The sequence below is a fragment of the Antechinus flavipes genome, chromosome 2 (assembly GCF_016432865.1).
Source record: "Antechinus flavipes isolate AdamAnt ecotype Samford, QLD, Australia chromosome 2, AdamAnt_v2, whole genome shotgun sequence".
Classification (NCBI taxonomy): Eukaryota; Metazoa; Chordata; class Mammalia; order Dasyuromorphia; family Dasyuridae; genus Antechinus; species Antechinus flavipes.
In genome coordinates, this window is record NC_067399.1 from 207983833 (window position 1) to 208007160 (window position 23328).

General features: G+C 31.4%; 1 protein-coding gene across 1 annotated transcript in view; it reads left to right on the forward strand.

Moving 5' to 3' along the window:
* The window catches only part of BIRC6 (baculoviral IAP repeat containing 6), a 300333-nt gene that overhangs the window by 156392 nt on the left and 120613 nt on the right, over positions 1 to 23328 (forward strand). The window contains exons 40-50 of the mRNA XM_051976128.1: positions 2860 to 2976; positions 3455 to 3609; positions 4359 to 4485; positions 5729 to 5839; positions 6639 to 6772; positions 9499 to 9626; positions 10799 to 11361; positions 15120 to 15295; positions 16115 to 16211; positions 20203 to 20397; positions 21988 to 22188. Of these exons, the coding sequence (XP_051832088.1) occupies positions 2860 to 2976; positions 3455 to 3609; positions 4359 to 4485; positions 5729 to 5839; positions 6639 to 6772; positions 9499 to 9626; positions 10799 to 11361; positions 15120 to 15295; positions 16115 to 16211; positions 20203 to 20397; positions 21988 to 22188 (2004 nt within the window). The remainder of the gene's footprint in view (positions 1 to 2859; positions 2977 to 3454; positions 3610 to 4358; positions 4486 to 5728; positions 5840 to 6638; positions 6773 to 9498; positions 9627 to 10798; positions 11362 to 15119; positions 15296 to 16114; positions 16212 to 20202; positions 20398 to 21987; positions 22189 to 23328) is intronic.

Genomic DNA, 23328 nt, shown 5'->3' on the forward strand with positions numbered 1-23328 from the left:
AATTTATATCAATTCATCTCTAAGATAAAGTTAAAATCACAGTGTCTTCAGCCAAATTTGAATGTCAGTATATACCTGATCACAACCCCAGAAGTCTCACTATGAAGACCCCATTGTATCTCATTTTTAAATAGGAGTGTTATTTATTAGGCCTCAAACTAATAAGATTTTTTTTTTTTTTTGCTGAGGCAATTTGGATTAAATCACTTGCCAAGGGTCATGTCCTCCTGACTTCCGGGCTGGTGCTCTATCCACTTTGTCATCTAGCTGCCCCTGATTTTGTTTTCTTTACATGACGTTTTATGTAGTTGTAAATTCCCAAAATAAGTACTATGGACAATTTAGGATACTTATTTTGAATGCATCTCTTCTTTACGTACATAATAAATCAGTTTTGATTCATTTTATTCATCTTTTTTTAATTCCCTATTTTAAAATATACATGCATTGAATGAAAAATTTTGTAAGGCATCTGGGTTTTTCATTAAAGTAAAAACAAATATAGTAAAAGATTTACTTTGAAAATTTTTTTGACAGTTTTAATAAATCTCCCCAAATTTATAACAGCATGTAAAAAAAATGTAAATATAATTTGATTTAAATAAGAATTGATGAAAAAAAGGAAGTACCCTTTTTTTTTAGCATAGAGTTCCTGGTTTTGTAGTTATTGAGTGAATGACCTGGTACATACAAACTAGCAGGCAAAGAGGAAAAAATTATATTTTTCACTTAATGAATGAACATGTAGAGTTCATCAAGTGGTTACTTTTGGTGAGTGAGCCTGCAGATTAAGTTTAATGATGTCAATATTTATTCTATGTAGTCTTCAAACTTTATTTAAAAAATTAAGTTAATGAAATTGAAACTGGAGTCATCTGAGAGTTTACAGGAGTCTGTTGTGATAAGTATGATTTTGTTGTCCTTAATACATATTTGAAATTTCATTTGTTTATTCTTCAGTTATCAGGATCTAAACATTGGGTATTCAAGTAACAGCTTAGTAAATTGGTCGAGGTTTTTAGGATCACTTTGGATAGGAAAATGGTAAAGTCTAGCTATCCTTTCTAAATATTTGATTAAACTTTTTTATTTTTTGAAAATTCCATAATCAGTTATTATCTGCAATTCATTTGACATTCAGTTAATAGCCTTTTGATTTTTTTACTGTTTGTTTTTCAACTATTTAGATTTTTGCATTAAGATTTATTTCTTACTTGGTTTTAGTTTCATTGGTGTTAATTTTCACAATCAACACAATGTCATCCCAAAAATAGATTGTTAGGACAATTTCACACACGCACACACACACACGCACACACTTTTGATGTGAGTAAAAACTAGTTTAATGAACATAGCTTAACCAATCTAATTTTTTTCAGAACATTGAGTAAGGTACTGACGTACAATCAGAGAAATCAGTCACTTGCTTTTCTCAAAGTGCTTATAGTCTTTGCAGTGCAGACATATATGCATTATTTAATATTTATTCTCTATGGTCTCTCTAATGGATATTCTTTATTGGCATCTATGCAGAAAACTTTTGTCATCTTTGCATATATATGGGAGATAACTGGACCGTTTCCTTTAAGGTTTTCTTTTGCTCTTTTCTAAAATTTTCATTTATCATCAGAGAATAAATATAATCTGGACCCTTTCAGTATGTTGTAATGGTATATATATTTCTTCATATTTTTTAATTGATTCCTTCAAACATTTATCTAGTACTTATTGTGTTCTAGGTACTGTGTTAAGCACTTGAAAGAACCATTTCTATAGGATATTACTTTCCTAAGGGTATGACACCATTTAGATGTTGATAATGATGACAGCTAGCATTAATATAGTACCTACAGTATGCCAGGAATACCTTGTGCAAAATACCTTGCAAGTATTTTCTAATTTGATCTTGACAGTGATCTTGTAAGGTAATTGCCCTTATATTCCCATTTTCACAAATAAGGAAACTGGGGCAAATTTAGCCAGTGAGTTGCTTAGTCACACTAATGAGTGTTTGAGGCCAGAGTTTTAACAAGCCTTTTTTATTGCATGTCATATTCTGTAGGCAGCTTTCTTTGTAGAGAAGATTAAAAGGCCTAAAGTAAATATGAGATAGAATAGGGCTTTAGAAGATTTTTATAATCTTCCCTTTTTATCTGTGTTCAGATACTCCTCCCAATGTTAATCCATCACCTCAAATATCATCAGTGTGCTTGATATCACCTCCCTTCGTTTTTTCTTCTCTGTGATTGGAGGTTTGAAGAATGGCTGACCAACCTCCTCCCAGAGCCTTTATTTATAGCATCTGTTTCTCAGCCTGATGTCAGCTTTATAGAACAAAATTCCCTCTGATGGACCCTGGGATATTGATCCAGCCCTGACTCCTCTTCTGCACTCTTCTTGCTTTTTAAGGATAAAGACAGTCTTTACATATTTCTTTCACCTATCAATATCTGGGAATTTTTACTAGGAGGTTAATAAATATTTATGGGGTTGAAGAAAACCATATTTAGAGTCCATCAATCCAAATACCATGAGTGCAATATGAGAAAGTGGGAATGATAGCTAAAATGAAATTGGGGAGAATAGCTAAACCAACAAAGTGGAAAGAAATAGTTCTACAACAATAGAACTTGAAATTCATTTCAGGGCAGAATGTAAAAGTAAATTTGTTTTATCAACCAGAGAAGAATTCAATAAATTATGTTATGTGGAAATAAATTAAGAATGATATGGAATATTTCCAGTTTTATCTCACAGAGTATGTAACTTTTAATCTAAAAAATGTGGGTAATATAGCTTCTATCATATAGGTATGTGGTTCACTTGTGCAATTTATTTCTTTTTTCTTTGATCTTATAGCTCTGGATGCCCGTCTAGAAGTTGGACTTGAACAACAAGCAGAGCTCATGTTGAAAATGATGTCTACTTTGGAAGCAGATTCCATTTTGCAGGCCTTAACAAACACATCTCCAACATGTAACTAAAAACTATTTAATACTATGCCTTTAAAAACTCTATCATATTTGCTGCCTGATCTTTGGTCTTTGCAAACCAATTGTGTTTCATTTTATTTAAAGTTAAATATAACTTCTCCTCGAGTAGTATTGCTTTCTAAAGCACATATTTAACATTTTATACTGCCATACATTCAAGAAATGCTCATTGGGTGTTGATAGTATGCATCAAATGTATATAAACTTATTTTTTTTTCCACTTATGCTTTATCTTATGCACTAGAATTATATACGGGAAGGGATTTGAAGAATGTTTAGTTGAACTACATTTCTTCAGTCAGATGAATACATAAATCAGTCTGTCATTGCAACCTTTCTAGGTAGTTTTTATGTCACCCTGTCATTTAACTTTTTTTGTGTGTGTACGTCTAAGAGAACCTTGATTTTAAATTTAAGCTTACTTCCTTTTGAAATCATGTAAGTGTTGGTTTAATTTTCAGTTTCCCAATCTCCCACTGGAACAGATGATTCATTATTAAGGGGGTTCCAGGCAGCCAACCCACCCAGCCAGCTGATAATACAGTTGTCCTCCATCCCCATGCTAAGTGCTTGCTTCAACAAACTTTTTTCCATGCTTCAAGTTCATCATGTTCAGGTATGACACTGAAAACACACTAAATTATCATTTTTTTACTTTAGACATTCATTGAGGCAAAGTGTCTATAAAAGTGAAGATGTTGTGTTAGTGTGTTGTGAAGTTAGATTTGTTTTTTTTTTAAGTATTAGACATTTGATTCAGTGGGTCAAAATTCAAAACAGCAGACTTTATTTTTATGTAATAATTATTCATATGAGATGTATGGATAAAGTGCTAGACCTAGAGTCAAGTCAGAAAGACTCATTTTCCCAGATTCAAATGTTATCCCAAATACTTACTAGCTTTGTGACCCTAGATGAGAAACCTGTTTGCCTCAATTTCTTCATATGTAACATGAGTTGGAGAAGGAAATGGTAAACCACTAATATCTTTGTCAAGAAAAAGTCCATGTAAGGATACATGTAACTGAATAGCAACAACCCATGCCTTTAGTTACATAAGTTACATATATAAGTAGAAACATAAATTAGGTTTATAAAAATAGGTTTTTTCTAGTACAGCTTTAGGACTAAAATTATTCCTTTGTGTTTGTGCTACTGTATGCATTATGATCAGATTTTAAAACATTTGTGAATTTAACAGTGAATAAAGTGTATATAATTAACCTAGAAAATAAGGTGGTAGGAGCAAACATTAATCTGGAATATTACTTTTTTCATAATGATTAAATATGTTTCAGTTTTTAAAAATTGTCCTGTTGAATATACCAAGCTTTTTAAACTTTCTTTTTAATGATTACCTTTTAGTTGGAGTCCCTTTTACAATTATGGCTTACATTAAGTCTAAATTCTAATTCCTCTGGGAATAAAGAACATGGAGCTGACATTTTCTTATATAATGCTAATCGGACACCTGTCATATCTTTGAATCAAGGTAAAAAAGTTATCAAAATTAAAGTGCTTTAAATAAACTGAGTCTCTAAAGTCTTATTGAAAATTTGTGTTTATCTTCAAAAGTATAAATGTTACAACCACATGTAAAATACTCTCACTTGCAAAAGGAAAAACTTGAAAGCTAATTATCTAAATTTTTGAAATATTGATGTTTATTGTTAAAATTCAACACAATCACCATCTCTAGTTGACTTTTCAATTGTGTAAAAACTTTCTTTAGGTGCTATTCTTAGCCTTAATAGTTTGTAAAGAGTGCGTTTTTGATACTTAGATGATAGTTTTAATGTCACCTCACAAGAAGAAAGTCAAGTATAAATAAATCGGATAGCTGTGAGCCTCTTTAGCCAGTCCACCATTGTGAGAAAGTGTTAAAGCCAGAAATGATCACACATGTAGTGGATAACAGCAGAATGCCTCTTCTTGTTGAAATTAAAATGTGTTATTTCAGAACTGGATGATAAGTATCTTAAAAATGCAAATAAAAAGTTTGTTATGTGTTATACTATCATTAATTAAAGCTTTAAACTGTACTAATTTTATGGGCATCTTGCATGGTATTATAATAATCATTGTGAAATAAGGGGGTATTCTTTTTCAACTTTGCATTCCCAATATACACATAATTTTACATGTATTTGGTGTGTGACACATGTTTGTATGTTTTTTGTTGTTTTATTTTTATGTTGATGATTTGAGATCTGTTGTCATCTCATAGCCTATTAAGATTGGTCATAAGTAAGATGTATTAGGATTTTTAACATAAAGAAAATCAATTTGGATATCCTAAGGAAGTGTGATTTTATAAGGTTATGAAATATTACAAAGAAACATAAGATAATTTTAAGTTTATGGGTTGTCATTGCAGGGGAAAACTTCATGTTCATAAGTCCATGTATATATAAATACAGGGTGAAAAAAAAACAGTGTAGTCATAGAAAAGTGCATGTAACATTTCAGTAATGATCGTTTTATTTAATTAGAAAAAGAATTAAAGTTTTTTTGCTTACATCTAAGGGCTGAATAAGGAAAAATTGTTTATAACTTATAAAGAGGCATGTTTTATTCTCTGACTTTTAATATTAAAAGAATAGCATTTGTAGAGGAAGCTTTTTTTAAGTTCTGCATTCTTACAGAGCTAGCCTACTTTTGAAGATCTGAAAATTCTTGTCATAATGTTTTCTAAAAAAATAGTCTTATCCCATCCTCAACTCTTTTGTCTACAGCATCAATAACTAGCTTCTTAACAGTATTGGCATGGTATCCCAATACTTCACTGCGGACATGGTGTCTAGTACTTCATAGCCTAACGCTCATGACAAACATGCAGCTTAACTGTGAGTTAACTTGAAATTTTTTTTCTTTGTAATCATGAAATAAACTTTTACTATTTTAATGTATAACTTTTGTAAAATTCCATTATGAATTCTAGTGTATTATTTTAGCTTGGCATCAAAAGGATATGTACCTTTTTTCGAATTAAATTGTTTTCAACATAGTTATCATACATGAGTTCTCATAGCAAAATTTCAAACTTTTAAATTCTTAATTCTTCACATTGATAATGATTATTTCATAATTGGATATTAGAGATATATAATTTGATCAAAGGAAATAAGTTAAATAAAACTTTATGTCCTGAAATTAAATTAAGTTTTACCTCATCTTGCCACTATTTAATTTAGACTAAAACACAAAGGTAAATTTATGTTCAGTCAAAACTCATTAATTGCTTCTCTGACTTATTATTAATAACTTTAAATAAACTAACTCTTAGAAATAAAATTTTGCGGCCAACAAAGATGGTAATTGTTCAGTTATATAGTGATTGTCTATTTACCTGTGTATTTTCTTGAGTAATGAATGTTCATAGATTCTGCATGGATTTCATTAATTGTCAGGACATGAAAATAATTTTGTAAAAGAGAAAAATTGAGACTTGGATATAATCTGTGATTGTCTGAGAAAGTAAATAGTAGAGAAAGGGGGAAAAACATGCCATAGAAGTGTACATCCATAAATTTTAAATTAGTTCAATGATACCCTTAATATTTAATAGCTTACAAAATATTGAAAATATTTTATTAATAGTATAGCTGATTTTTTTTCTTTATTTTGTATGTTTTTGTTCTTTAGCTGGTTCAAGCAATGCTATTGGAGCACAGGAAAGTACTGCTCATCTACTAGTGTCAGATCCTAATCTTATTCATGTCTTAGTAAAATTTCTTTCTGGAACTAGTCCTCATGGAACAAATCAGCACAGTCCACAGGTAATAAAGCTTTTTCAGTATCAATAATAAATTGCAAAGAAACTTTTTTATCACACATTCTTTAATTAAATTATTTTGTTGCATGTCTGCAATGTGTACAGCATGTTAGTGATGCCAAGACATGCCACTTGCCCTTTAATTTTATGCTGACTTATTAAATCTATTTATTTATTTTAATTCAACAGTAGTTATGTCACATAAAATTTTCTTTTAATTATATGTTGAATAATTATACTAAAACTATAGGAGCAACAAAAAGTGTAGTACAGAATCCTGTGGAAAAAAATGATAATTTTTACAGGTAGAATGAAGAATGTATAAGATGTAAATATTAATTGTAGTATGGTTATACATGTCACATACATTAATCACTGCTATAAAACGAGTCTAAAATATAATAAAATTTCACTAATTAGATTATTCCTATTTTATACTTCTTTAATATTAAATCATATTCTTCTTTCTAAAAATTGTATTCTTATTCTTTTTATCAAGGTTTCATAGATTGCCTTGTTGGTATTATCTAATAATGTAAAGGGCTGAAACTCTGAATAAGTGCACCTGAATCAGACAACTGAGCACTTAAGGCCAATTATCTATTGGACAATGATTCTGATAGCATATGTTTGGAAAAATGGCCCTTCTCATTATTCCGTGCTGGCTAGATGTTTGGTTTACATGGATAATTTTAGAAGGATTAGAGGGTGGTGTGAGAAGAGCCAAACTCACTTTTCGGCAGGACAAGGAGGTGAAAGGGAGTTAGCTTAGACATTATATAATAATATTTTTAAAAATAGGATATTTAATAGACAGCCAAGGAAGCATTCTGATTAGGGCATTTTGAGATTTTTCACATTTTTCTGTATTATCCAATACTATTTAAATATAAATTTTCATTATCTTGTTATTTAAATCCATTAATTTTCCTCATTGATTAATTAGAGCAAGAATACATTATTTTATTTTGTCTCTGAATAACCTTATAAACATTGTTTTCAATTGTATTGAAAGTACTGTTAGAATGAATGTCTTTTAATTTTATCTGCTCTTATAAATTCAAGTTTCCTTTATTTCATGTATCTGTTTGGCATGATAAACCTTTCTTATTCACATTTTTCGCCTACATGAACACATTTTATTTATCATAAGAAATTGCCTTGAAAAATGCATTATTTAGGGCAGCTAGGTGGCACAGTGGGTAGAGCACCAGCACTGAAGTCAGGAGGACATGAATTCAAAGGTTGATCTCAGGCACTTCCTAGCTGTGTGACCCTGGGCAAGTCACTTAACCGCAATTGCCTGGGGTGGGAGGAAGAACAATGAAAAATGCATTATTTTACTTTGTAAATGTGCACATGTGAGTAAAGAAACACTTTTTTCCAGATTTGTCAGCCCGTTTTAATTTTTTTTTTCCCAAGATCTAATTTAAATGATTTGATAATGATCTGTGTTAACAAGTATTTGAATGATTTTAGTTTAGGTTTGAAAATGACTCAGGCATATATCTGGGTATACCTGCTTTGTTTCCTTAGTTTATACATATGTGAAATAATTGTGTTTAATGTCTTCTAATATTATTCTTCCCCTTTCTTTTACTAATGCCACATCCTAGTTTACTTTTATCTGTATCTATGAGTGAAAGGAAAATGTACTTCTTTATAGTCATATATGCTACCAAAATTCAACCAAACACCAATTATCATTCAAACAGAAAAATAAATCAATATAAAGATATATAAGGCCTTATCAATTCCATATTATAAATATCTAATAATTTGAAATGATAGGTGTATGAAAAAATGTTGTTCAAAACATTTGGTGGTTGTATTGTGCTTTTTTTAATAAGTCACAAGAAGTGTCAGGTGGAAAAGAAAAGTTTTAGTTGAAGTGTTCTGCTAGGGGACTAAGTAGTTAATCAGGAAAGTGCAAAAGGATTGTCTTGCTTCAATGAGGGTACCAGTTGACACATGGAGAAGTAGACCTGTAATCTAAAATACCTTACTTCAAATGTTGCCTCAAACACTTTAATAATTGTACGACCCTGGGCAAGTTATTTTATCTCTGTCTTTGTTAGTTTCCTCATTTGTAAAATGGAGATAATAACAGCATCTAAATTGTAAAAATTATTACAAGGATTCAATGAAACATTTATTGCTTAGCATAGTGTTTCACAAATTTCAAAAGTTATGAAAGCAACTTTGGGTGTCATGTTTTCACGATTGTTGTGAACTTTGTGTTTTTTAAACTTAAATTTTAAAATATTTCTAAAGTGTCTTAGCATAATTCATTCATTTTTTTTACATAATGAGAACTAAGGAAAATGTTCAGAATTATTTCAGGAAATTGTTCATCTTTTTTATTTCATTATCATTTGCAAAATCATATTCTCTATATAAACTTTAGGGTGCTAATTGTCTTTCCTTTTTAAAATATCAAACTGCATTTCTTTTTATATTACAGTACTTTGCATTCATGTTGTTTTCATTCTTTTTGGATTTTGTTATCTTCATTTTGTTTACTTTACTCTGCATAAATTAAAGTATAATCCAATATTAACACATATTCTTTATTTACATGTCTATTATGGCATAGTTATATTGTATTACATTTATGGACCACAGTTCTTTTAACCATACCCCAATGGTTATACACCTGTGTGACAGACATTAATAATGAATATTGTGATGTATAAGAGATTGTCTAATTTGATTTTTTTTTTTTTTCAGGTTGGCCCAACAGCTACTCAAGCTATGCAAGAATTTCTTACCAGGTTACAAGTACACCTTTCTTCAACATGTCCTCAGATATTTAGTGAATTTTTGCTAAAGCTAGTTCATATACTTTCAACAGAGAGGTAAAGCATAAATTTTGAAAGAATAATTTTGGTAGTTGATGACATTTTTAATTGAAATTTGTCATGCATAATTCATCATATGATGTATATTAGTAGCTAAGATTTATAAAAAACTTAGCCTATAAACTCATTTTAAATCTGTCCTAGGAAACTTAAGAGTTTTGGAATTTGAATGAGTCTTAAAAATAATCTGGTCCAACCTCCTTCATTTTTCTCGATGAAATTTTGGCCTAGGGAATTAAAATGAGGTGACTTAAGTTTTCAGTTTAGTAAATGATAGAACTAAAATTTAAATTTATCCACAGTAACAGTTAATGTTACTTTCTCTGATATCTTTCACAGTCTCTTTTAGGTGCTTAATAAAATTTGATGTGTAAAATAATACATATTTCTTTAGTTTTAATCATTGTTCTATATATGCTTTGTCTATACATTTATTAAGTAGTGCTATCTTGACCTATATTGTGAAGAGATTTCATGTAAAATATTAGGCTATTGTCTTTCTCCTAAAGGACCTTATGTTCTATTTGACAAAAATTTAAATTGTTCTTACCATGATGGTGAAAGTCTTTGTGTCCATGTTGTGAAGATGATCCTAAGGAACTGTTTATTCATATGTGTGTGTGTGTGTATATATGTATGTGTATCTACATATATCTATATATTTAATATGATGAATGAGCTGGAGAGCAAAAAACTTAGGGGGAACATAATTATTTTTTGTTTTCCTGGAAGGTTCTTATGTGTAAGATGATTTAGAGGAAGAATTGGCCAATTAGGTATAATCATCCATTTTTTCCCACCCTGTATTTTCCAAACAAAATTAAATTTTAAAGGCATGTAGAAAGCTGGAGTATAGTTTTAGTTTTAAGTGAATCTTGATTCTTTTCCCTCTTTACAACTGTCAGTCTTTCTTCTTTTTATTTAATATTATAAAACAAAATCTTTTTTATACATTGGCTAAAATATAATTTTAAATAAAAGAAAAGGAGCAAATGGAAAAGAGAGCCGACTAATGAATTTAAAAAATTCTAGCCTACAATTTAAGCCATGTGCCAAATAAAAAAGAAAGTTGCTTGAAAGAGATTATTTGCTTTCTTATGCTCATTTCATAAGTTATTTGAAAATTGTCTCATTATGTGTATGTTTTAATCATTTTTCTTTTATCGCAGGGGTGCTTTTCAGACAGGCCAAGGGCCTTTGGATGCACAAGTGAAACTCTTAGAATTCACACTGGAGCAGAATTTTGAAGTAGTTTCTGTCAGCATTATTTCTGCTGTTATCGAATCCATTACATTCCTAGTTCATCATTATATCACTTGTTCTGACAAAGTGGTGTCTCGAAGTGGATCAGATAGTTCAGTAGGTGCTCGTGCATGTTTTGGGGGACTCTTTGCCAACATAATTCGTCCAGGTGATGCCAAAGCCGTATGTGGAGAAATGACACGAGATCAGCTTATGTTTGATTTATTAAAACTGGTCAATATTTTGGTACAGTTACCCCTTTCAACTAATAGAGAATATAGTGCTCGAGCTCCAGTGGCTACTAGTACTACAGACAGTGTTTCAGATGAAGAAAAAGTCTCAGGAGGCAAAGATGGCAATGGAAGCAGTTCCAGTACCCAAGGTTCCACTGCATATGTGGCTGACTTAGTGTTGGCCAATCAACAAATTATGAGCCAGATTTTATCTGCTTTGGGCCAGTGTAATAGCAGTGCAATGGCAATGATAATTGGTATGTATTTTGTTGTCATTATTTCTTGGCCATTGTTTCTAGTAATAAAACTAGAAACATGGTTTTTACACTGTAGAAATTGTTTTATTTTTTTAATATGTATTTTTATTACCAGAAATTATGTTAATTAATAGCAAAATTAATTATGTTTTATGCATTGTTAAGAATTATTAATTAATAAGAACACTGAAAATAATTTTCTTTTATATGTAAAATAACTTTGAAAAACTAAGTATGCTGACATGATTGATACATTTTTTAATTTTACTACTTTCAACAGTAATTTTGAATATTCTTTGGCAGTAAGTTGTTCTGGGGGAGAAAATTTGGAAGATATCAAGCTAATCAATACTATCTTTCAGCTCTTCATCCTTTTTTCTTTTTTTTTTAAGTTATAAATAATTTGTGAGACAGGATCTGTTCCTATATTAGGAATCTGTTAGTATCCTTATATATGCTATTTACAAATTAATACTTGCTGCTTATATAATTTAATTATCTAATTGAGTAATAATTTGAGTAATTAGGATAGAAAATCAATATACTAATTTTGATATAATTTACTTGTAAGTTTTTTTAAAAAGTAAACCAGATTTACCGAGAAAATCCAAGTTTATTTATGTAGTTATAAATCTAAGTTTGCCAAATTACTTGGATTGTCATAATTTTCTAAATAATATTTGTGCTGAAATGTTTTCCTTTGAAATGCCACTCATGTTTTGATCCTGTTCTCATGTGCTGAGCATCTGAGATGGAAAATGATGATTTGCTTGATTTTCTAAGATTGTAAATATAAACATACATGTACGTTCTTAGATATATCACTTTTATATCAGTCATGTAGTAAGAGCATACTTGCTACAAATTGACTGCAGTGGATTTTTTTTTTCTTAATTGATTTTTATGAGAAACAAATGAATATCTAGATATAAAGATCTAATAAATATGCACTGATAACTAACTACTCTTAGAACTTAGACCATAATGCTGATTACAGCATCAACATTATGGTCTTAAGTTCTGTGTATGCAGTTATTAATAAAAGTTTACTGCCTTTAGGATGATATCACTTAATTGCATTTTCCTCCAAACTTAATAAGATTATTTTTTCCCTTTAGTGTTTTTTTTATTTTTTATGAGGAGATGTTAGTCATAATTTTTTTTTAATCTTCAGTTATCCTAATTATTACAAACCAGTATTGCAGGGGAGAGGGGAAATATCAAGTAATAACTTATTGAAACACTTTATGGGTTTCTTTTCTGTTATAGAAATTCACTCCACAAATATCTCTTAATCAGAAAAAATTTATTAAATTGACTGAAGCTCAGAGAAATTGCATATGTAAGGGCAGTGATGTCCTTTCCACCTTTACATCCCAGACTGAAATATAATGTTTGGAATAGTGCTAGGTTTAAGGAGAGAATATGATAAATTCTTTTTTGGATGTGCTGAACATAAAAGACTTTGGTAGGTAGAAATGTCTTCTAGATTACTGATTATATAGAACTGGTGTTTAAAGAGAAATATTTAGAAGCATCTACATAGATGTAATGTTTGGACCCATGAGAACAGGTGTCAGGGAGTGAGTGTAGAGAACAGACAACAGCTGAAGACAGAACCTTCAGAGAAACCTATATTTAGGAGACGAGATGTCATGTGATTTATCAAACGGTACTGAAAGGAATTGTTGTTCTGTCCCTGTTGATTCTCATATGTATCAGGAAATTTAAATGTTTAGTGAGTTTGATGGAATGTGTGTGTGCATGTGCATTTCCATGCATTTTCATGTCCATGGCTCTTTAGATAATCATCATTTTCTATTACATTACTATTCTCTATTCTTGGTAATAGAATCCCTACTAACTTATATTGCCTATTTTCCTTTTTAAATTTTCTTAAATGTGGGGTGTTAACTCCTTCAGATCCTTCTGGGTAAAGAGTTTCAAGTCTCTTGCAAGCTTTTTCTTTATAGTTGTCATATTATTTTTTTCCTATGATATTCACATCAAGACAGAATCAGATTTAGAAGTAACTAGTATGATTGACGCTATCCAGCCTTTATTTCATAGAAATAACTACATACAACATGCTGCAACATTAATCTAGTCTCCATTTAAAAATCTTTGATAAATAGAAAATGACTAATTCAAAGAAACCTAATTTCACATTTGGATAGTTATTATTTTGAGGAAATTTTCCTCTGGAAAATTATCTAATAATTTGCCTCCCTTCAACTTTGATCCCATCCTTCCATCATGCCCTTAGAATCAAGATCAAGTAGTGTCTCTGTCTTATATAATAGCTTTCACATACTTGTAGACCACTATTCCTCTGAAGCCTTATGTATGCTAAATATTTCTTCATGCTTTTATTTGTATATATCCAGTTTAACAACACTATTGAAAAAAATTATTATTTATGTTTATTATCAGAATGTCTCTTCATTTTATAAATGAGAAATCTGAGATCAGTAGTAACTGACTTACATAAGGCCAAATAAAGAAGCAGAACTAGTGTTTCTTCTGACTTTTAAGTCTTGGGATCTTTCCATCACATTGCATTGTCAGAATACTCTCCAACTAGTCATTTTCCTTTGTAAAACATGGCACATAGAAAGGAAGTATTTTGTAATCGATACTCTTCTTATTCTGTGTAGCATGCCTCTATATTACACAGCATTCTGTCTTAGCTACGTTGGTTGCTGTTGTGTGTTAAATTTGTATTGAACTTTTAGACAAAATCACAGATCTTTTAACCTTGGTTTTTTCTAACCACATTTCGCTTATCACATAATTAATGCTTAATCATCTCATACATATTAATTTCATTTTTTAACCATTGTTCCACTTAAATTTGTTTTAAAATGTAATTGATTTCTTTATTCAAGTCATTGATAAAATTGGTAAGCACTGTATGACCAAGAACAAATTCATTGATAAAACTTCCTACTTGGTTTAAATTATAATAATAATAAAAATAATGGTTTTTATGTAGCACTTGAATATTTGCAAAGAACTTATCTTATTTTATCATTACAATTGCTCTGTGAGGTAGGTGATATCATTCTCTTATTTTGTAAATGAGGAAACTGAGGCAGGAGTCTTAAGTCAAGGAAAACACACCTAGTTGGATTTCAACTCGGGTTTTCTTTATTCAAGTCGAGTATTTTATTTATTGTGTTATCTAGTGTCAACAAAGTTTAAGTGTTTAAGAGTTTGATAAAAGTTCCTAAGATTTATCATGTTTATAAATGGAAAAGACGATGACCCTGTAAAGGGAATCTATATTGTCTGTGATAGTACTATTTTGTAATCTAGACTACATCTTGTTATACATGTTGTTATACAGAAAATTTCATGGGAATATTTGTTATTAAAATCTGCTTAATTCTCTGAGCAGTATTTTCTAACCATTAAAAGAATTCCATCCTCCTTAATTAGCTATGATCTTAAATTAGCTATAATGCCAGGTCTTTTATCTTCTTTTCTAATCAGAAATCCATTTTTGATGGATATATAATTGTTTCATGCAGAGGTTACCACACTTTCACTCTCATGCATTACTTTTACAGGGATTTTTGGGAATTTTCATGTAAAGGTGTGATCTTATGTTTTGAATTGATTATAGGAAAATGTTAATTTTTTTCTAGATTATTTGGGAAGTTATCTTTATGTTTTCTTGTTACATTTGTTCGTATCTATTAGGATGGTTCTCTTTTTGATGTAAACTATGGAATTTTTGTTTGTTTTGATATTAGGTGCAAGTGGCTTACACCTCACCAAACATGAAAACTTTCATGGTGGATTAGATGCAATATCAGTTGGGGATGGATTATTCACCATACTCACTACTCTGAGCAAAAAAGCTACCACCGTACAGGTCATGTTACAACCAATTCTAACATATATGGCCTGTGGCTATATGGGAAGACAAGTAAGTCTTCTCATGAACTTTATGGTATTTTGCATAATTTCTGCTAAATATTACATTGCTACAGTGCTACGGTGATAAGGAAATATTGTGTAATATAGGTCGATTCTGATTGGAGATAAGTGAATGAGTTTTAAACTCTTACATTAATAAGTGCTTTTTAATTGACATCAGAAAGTGTTACAAATTTAAATGATAAATCTTAAATCTTTATTAATAATCCATGACAACGGTTAGCGGTTCAATATTTTAAAAGGAGTAACAATTCTCATTTATTTTCAGTTATAAAGTAAAAAATTTAAAACCATCTCTCAAAACAATTTTTGATCATTTTATTACTATTTTATATATCTCACTTTTTATTGAGTTGTGTGTTGAGCTAAATTTGCTCTCAGAAATAATCCTTTTTATTTTGAATTTTATTTGAACTTGATTTTGATTTTTAATCTTTTGGTTTTTAATTATTTGAATGATTATTTTACAAAATATTATAAGTAGTTGAAATAACACTTTTGATATGGAAATTCTTGAAGACATTTAAATGAATTTTATCTGAATCTTTGAAAAATGATTTTATTTGTATAAAACTATTGACTCAAGATGAATGGCATAGAAGTTTACTATGGAAATTAATAGCCTATGCATAGTGTTTATTTTATTTTCTGAGTAGTAATATTGAAAAAGCAATTTTAAAAATATTGTTTTTGAAAGATAATGATATGCCAAATCCTAGGTGTATAACTGTCTAAATATAGTGTTTTGACATTAGATGATTTTCTGTTTTATACTTTGTAGTTATAAAGTTTTTTATATTTCTTTCAGGGCTCTCTTGCTACTTGCCAGTTATCTGAACCATTGTTATGGTTCATTTTGAGAGTCTTGGATACCAGTGAAGCATTAAAAGCATTTCATGATATGGGTAAGAGAAAAATCTCTCCTGTTGTTAATAACTGTATGTAAGTGATTGTTAGGACATTTACTCTTAAGATTTTTTCATCAGATGTAATCATCTTGATCATTAATAAATGATAATATATTCTTAATTTTTATTTTTATTTTCTCCAGTTACATGTGAGAAACAAAAAAAAGTTTTTTACATGTACTTTTTTTTAAAATTTTTTTTCTTATGAATTTTTTTGGGAGAGAAAAATCAGAATAAAAGGAAAAAAAACACAGGAGAAAAACATAGCATATGTTGATTTACATTCAATCTCTATATCCATAATTCTTTCTCAGGATATGAATGGTGTTTTTCATACAAAGTTTATTGGGTTTACCTTGAATCACTTTTGTTGGGTTACAGACCCTTGGTGGCACTGCTGGGTCACAATTTTCTATCTCTTTTGGCATATTTGTAAATTGCTCTCCAGAATGGTTAAATCATTTTACAACTCCACTGTAATGTTCTGGTTAGCTTTCTGGAGGTCTTGCGACCAGCCTTCATTTCAACAGAGTATTCATCACAAGAATAGCCAGAGATAAGTACAAATTCTTTATTTCCTTCACAATCTGTCTCCTTCATTTGGGGTCTGGCTAGCTTTCTGGAGTTCGTTTCAGTGGAGAAAAGAAGGAGAGCCACCAGGAGCCTGATCAAAGATGGAATGTCTCTCCTCCAGTCCTAGTTGACTCTTATATACTCTTTATTATAATTACATCATCATAGGTGTCAATCTTGTAGAACTATATTAAGTACTAAGTACATGTACTGAACTAGAGAACTATTTATCACCATCCTAAACTAGAGAACCATTGTTTTATTAATTCCTCTGAGTTATTTATCACTTTGTTTCAATTCCAGAGTTCTGGCTCTATATCTCCCGCTTTCTTTTGTTTTAGAACATAGGTAGTTATGCCCTCCATGACTTCTCAGAAAAGGGGGGAAAGGGGACACCAAAAAAGGAGGTGATCATGCCTCCCTGAAGTCTCAGGAAGGGAGATGAAAACACCAAAGGGAAATGAGAAGTCAGACTACATTTTGTTAATGGGTTTCTGAAAGGTCTAACTTTGAAACAGGTATACATAAATCCATCAACATGGAAGGTTTTACACCAGCACATAGTAATATAACACAGGCGAGTAGTGACATAACAAACAACATGAATCAACATGAAGAATTATACATGTCCATAAGTCCTAGAAATAGTCCAAAACCAATCTATCTTTCATTGTTTCATGTGTCAGAGAATCCAATAATTCCTGCAAGTTTTGAAGTCCTGCAATAGTCTCATCATATGTGAGGGAATTCAGTGATTCCTGCAGATTTTAAAGTCCTACAATAGTCTTATGTCTTAGGGAATTGAATGATTCTTAAGGGTTTTTAAGTCCTGCAACAATCTCATTATCAGCCATGTTCTTTCAGTGTCAGATGTTTCTTAGGTCTTCTTCTTTGTTTCGAGGCTTTTCTCTTTTTCTGTCTCTCTCTTCAATGGACTAGGTGAGTACAGCTCATTGGTACCTATCTGATTCCTTCTCCATCTGTAGAGATGCAAGCAAACCCTCTCCTCCAAGCAATTAACCTATCTGATCACCTGGTGACTATATTGAACCTGCTCACACTGGACACTTCTGTCTGGTTAAAAAACCTGTATTCTCCCCAGTTGTAATCCCTTTCTCCCATCTGATTGCTTTGTTATTGATTGATCATATCAGAATATTGAAATTCTAAAGACTCTCTGCCATCATGCCATCATCTGTTTTTTGTTTGAGGTCTTGGAGCTGGGCCCCGCCTCTCATTTCCCTGAGTCAATTTATATTCTGAGGCCAATGGAAACCTTTTTTGCGTTTTGGACATAGGTATTTTGGGTCTTGTTCTCTCACCCTGTCTTCTCACTCTATCTCTTTGCCTACATTGAGCTTTCAGATGCCCTTTACCACATTGAAAGCATTGACTTGTCTCTCTGAAAGTCCCTTGCCTTGACGCACCCCATCTTCCCATGTTCTCCATCATAGCCTGGGTATAAAAGGCATTTGTGCCCATGGTAGCACAGCATCTTATGATCTCCTCCAAAGAAGCATCCTTGTGTAGTATAATTCTTCTATAAACCTCATTAACATTTTATCTAGCAAGTTGTTTTATCATTGTTCCTGTTACTGCATTTTCACCAATAGTTCATATAATAGCTGTCTGCAGACGTCCCATGAAATCAGCAAAGGGTTCATTTGGACTTTGCTTTATTTTTGTGAAGGCTTCCCCTGTATCTTGTTATCTTGGGAGGGTGTCCCATGCTTTTATAGCAGCAGCAGCAGCAATTTGCTTATATGCTGTCAAAGGGTAATTAATCTAGGCTAAAGCTTTTGCATAATGACCTAAATGCTAGTTGGTCAAAGGTGATTTGTATATTAACTGTAATTTGCCTCTTTAGTTGGTCTTGTATTCTGCATAGTTCACTGTATTCTGAAAGCCACAAGTTTTGTCCAGGTTCTAAGCATGTCCTTGCTATATATAGATTTGCAATCACTAGGAGTTAAAATTTCATAAGCTAAATTCTCTAATATCCTCTTAACATAAGATGATGTAATCCCATAAAAAGTGTAAACCTTTTTCAGATCTTTGATAATTTCCAGATCAAAAGGAGTGTATCTTCTCCTTTCTTGACCTGAAGAGGCAAACTCTTGAATAACATGGTGTGCTTCTATTCTTAAATCAGATGTATCCTGTCCTTTTTTTTTTAGCTTTAACTAGGGCCTTTTGTAATCTTATCATAGGAGGTGGACAAAGCTACTTCATGGGTGGTGCTGATTGTATCACTGTTCCTCCCCCCTTCTCCTTTCACCCATGAAGGGTTAATTGAGGGGGGGTATTTCAGGGGATGGGTAATGCTCTAATGGCTTCTGCTATGAAGCACCACATTCCTTAATTTCATCAGGATTGTATTTAACTCCTTTTTTGTCTAATTCTTCATGTTTTTCAATTGCTTCATCAGTACTCTCTTCCTCTTGCACTTTCTTCTTTGTCCTTACTCTAAAACTTAATGTAATTTCCTAAAGCCAATAGTATTAAATTATATAGAGAGAATGTTTCTTTAGGAATTGAATCAGAACATTATCATTGTAATATTCCGTTAATTGCTCTCCTACTAATTTCCATTTGTCTGCCTCTAATTCTTCCTTGGAGAACTAAGGGGACGTGCATTTTAATGTTTCTAAAAGTCCAATGATCTGCTCCTAAGTTACACTCAAACCTTGGGTTTTTATTAGTTTAACCATGCTTTCTACACATTTTAACTTGAGGTGGAAAAGGCTCCTTTCTAAACATTTATTCCATTTCAGCTGAAATACTAGTTTAGCCCTTAACAAAGTTTCTTTCTTGTCTATTTTTGTACTCACCTTAATTTCTGGATCACAGATGTAGGTTCTTAGCCCCAGGTTCATTCAGACACCAAAATATAATGTTCTGGTTGGTTTTCTGGAGGTCTTGGGATGAGCCATCGTTTCAGCTGAGTAATCACCACAAGAATAGGGAGAGATAAATTCCAAATTCTTTATTGTCTTCTTCACTTGGGGCCTGGCTAGCTTTCCGGAGGGCTTTCAGACAGGACTTGGTTTCAGTAAAGAAATGAAGGAGATCCATCAGGAGCCTGATAAAAGATGGAATGTCTCTCCTCCAGTCCTAGTTGGCTCTTATATACTCTATTATAATTACATCATCACAGGTGTCAATCTTGTAGAACTATATTAAGTAGTATGTACATGTACTGAAGTAGAGAGCTATTAATCACCATGCTAAACTACATAACCATTGTTTTATCAATTCCTCTGAGTTAACACCTTATTTCAAGTATGCTTCTCCAGAGTTCTGGCTCTCTATACTCCAGCAACAATGCATTAGTGCCCCAATTAGTACAATTTTTAATGGCAAATAATTGATGTTTGGATCATTTAAACTCATTAACTTTTTTTTTTTAATCTAGGTGGTGTTCAGCTTATTTGCAACAACATGGTCACCAGTACCAGAGCTATTGTAAATACTGCAAGAAGCATGGTATCAACAATTATGAAATTTCTGGATTCTGGGCCTAGTAAGGCTTCTGACAGTAGTTTGAAAGCAAGAGTATTGGCATCTGAACCTGACAATGCAGAAGGAATTCACAACTTTGCACCTTTGGGTAGGAGAATCTGTACCTTCCACAGTTTTTGTATATTTCTGTATATATGCTGAGTTTGTTTTGTAAACTTTTTTAATGAGTGCTCTAAATGTTTGTGTGACATTAATGTTCCCCATTTCTATTTATTTCAAGTGATTAACAACGAAAATTCACACGAAACAAAAGTTCTACAGATGCAACCATAGTTGATGCATATGAGGGATACTCCAATTTTTAGCTCTATTGTATAGGAAAGTACATTGGCCTAATAGTAAGGAGACTTGAACTGTATGTTACGTCTAATTTCAGGATTATTTATGGTTCTAATGATTTTGTGCAAATCACTTAACTCTTTTATTCTCTTTTTTTTTCCCCCCCTGAGGCATTGAGATGAAGTGACTTGCCCAGGGTCATACACCTAGGAAGTATTAAGTGTTCGAGGCCAGATTTGAATCGGGTCCTTCTGACTTCAGGGCCAGTTCTGTATCCACTGTGCTGTCTCACTGCCCCTATATTATTTCTTAATCTATAAAATGACTAGTTAGATTTGCTTAGATGGTTGTTAAAATTCTTTTTTTCTTACTTGTCTGTTTATCTCTTACTTTTTCATTGATCTAGCTTCTTGATGTTTAAATGATATAATGTTAGCATTTTTCCACAATTTAGTAGCTTATTTAAGTGTAGATAGGTAGTTTCAAGTAGTTTAATGTAATTAACTGTAGCAGTAAATAATTTAAATTTTAACTTTTTTGACTCAAAGCAGTAGACTTGCTACGGTTAATTGTGAGTTTCTAATTTTTTAAAAAACACTAATGATTTTGTATCACAGACTATTTCGACCATTATATTGTTTGTCTCAAATGTTATAATTTGATTCTGAAAGGCCTGTATTCAAATTAGGCCATAGGCACTTAATTAGGTCTATGACCCTAGACAGGTCCCTTAACTACTATTCCTCAGCTTCCTCATATGTAAAATAAAGCTAATAGAATTACTCTACTCTCAGAATTGTTGTAAAGATCTGTCAGTAAAAATGAGTTATAAATTTGCCATAGGCCTTGTGTTGTGCTAAATACAGAGAAAAGAGCTCATTGTCCCATGGGAGATTCAATATGCAAACAGTAGTTCAAATAATGGCAGCTTGGAAATAAAGGACAGGGGAATGCACTAGAATTAAGAGAGGTAGGACTGCTTTTATCTGAGTCCTGAAGGAATGATGGTTAGCCAGGTAGTAAAGATGAGGAGAAAGAGAATTCCAGGTTTGAGGAGATAGCCATTTCTTTATGGAATGTCTTGGTTGAGAACCAAACCAAGATCAGTGTCACTGAATCATAGAGTATGTGGGGGACTGGGGATTTTGGAGAGGGTTGAATGCAAGGTATAAAATTGGAAATGTTGATGGGAGAATGCAATTAAGTAACATATAAAATGGTTTTGTAAACCTTAGAAGTGCTACATAAATACTGTTATTAAAAGATGATCTTTACATTATTAGCCAATATTGGACAGTCACAAGTATAGTATATAATGAAATATTTTTTCATAATAAAAGTTGACTCATAGTATAAGTTGTGATTTTTTCCCACATTTTATCAAATAATTTTTTTCTAGGAACTATTACATCCAGTAGCCCTACTGCTCAGCCTGCAGAAGTGTTACTTCAGGCTACACCTCCTCATAGAAGAGCTCGCTCTGCTGCATGGTCTTACATATTTTTGCCAGAGGAGGCCTGGTGTGATCTGACCATCCACCTTCCAGCTGCTGTTCTAATAAAAGAGATACATATTCAACCCCATCTTGCATCTCTTGCAAGTGAGTAGAATTGGGAAAGTAGAGAATAGGATATATATATAGTTTCAGAAATATGTTTGAACCAGTTCATATAAAATAGTCAAGTACAAATTTTGTTTAGCAGTTTTGATTCATTTTTGTAACCATGCCTATAATGCAATGTTAAGTACCTTTTGTGCATAGAAAAAAAATCCCAACATTCAATTCATTAAATGTTAAGTATTTAATAGCTATACATTTTCATATATAAATGAACCTACTTTATAACTTAGAAATTGTATGATCCTGTAAAAATCATGAACTTTTCCTTATGCTCCATTTCCTCTTCTATAGAATGATGACAGTGGTAGCATTTCCCTCACAGTGCATGAGGATCTACTGTGATTTTTAGCTACATAGTAGCTAGATAATTATTATATAAATTATTATTAAAACAATAGCCATTATTTCATATCTTTATGTATTATTTATCTATACTTATTTGTACTTAAACACTTTGACTTCCCAATTTTTACTTTTTAAAAGGTAATTTTAGGGAAAAAAAAACTTTTAACTTCACTCAGAAATTAGTGTTAAGTTCCCTTGGAAATTCTTTACCTTTAGAAAAATTGAAGAGTAATTGCTTGTGATTACAAGTTTTTACAATAAGTATAAGTTTTTGACAAATTAGATATATAGCATAATTAAATTTCTTTATCAGATGTCTTTTGTGTTGCTAAATCCCTTAATAAAGTCTCTTTGTCAGTTCCCCTGGTATTCCTTGTAATAATGTTGGATGCTTTAACAAACAAAGATTAGCAGTGGTTGAAATCCAAATTAATCTTTTTTTAAAATTTCTTTTTAAAAAAACACATTTATTTATTTGTTATTTTTAACAGCTCTTTATTTTTCTAAATACATGCAAAAATAGTTTTAACATTCACCTTTGCAAAACCTTGTGTTCCAAATTTTTTCTTCCTCCTCTTCAACCCCTCCAATAGAGAGCAAGCAATTCCAATATAGGTTACTTATGTACAGTTCTTCTAAATGTATTTCCATATTCATCATGGTGTATAAAAAAAAATTAGATCAATAATTGGGGGAAAAAAAGACGAAAAAAAGAAAGCTAGGCAAACAACAACAAGAAAAAAATGAAAATACTATTTTTTGATCCACATTCAG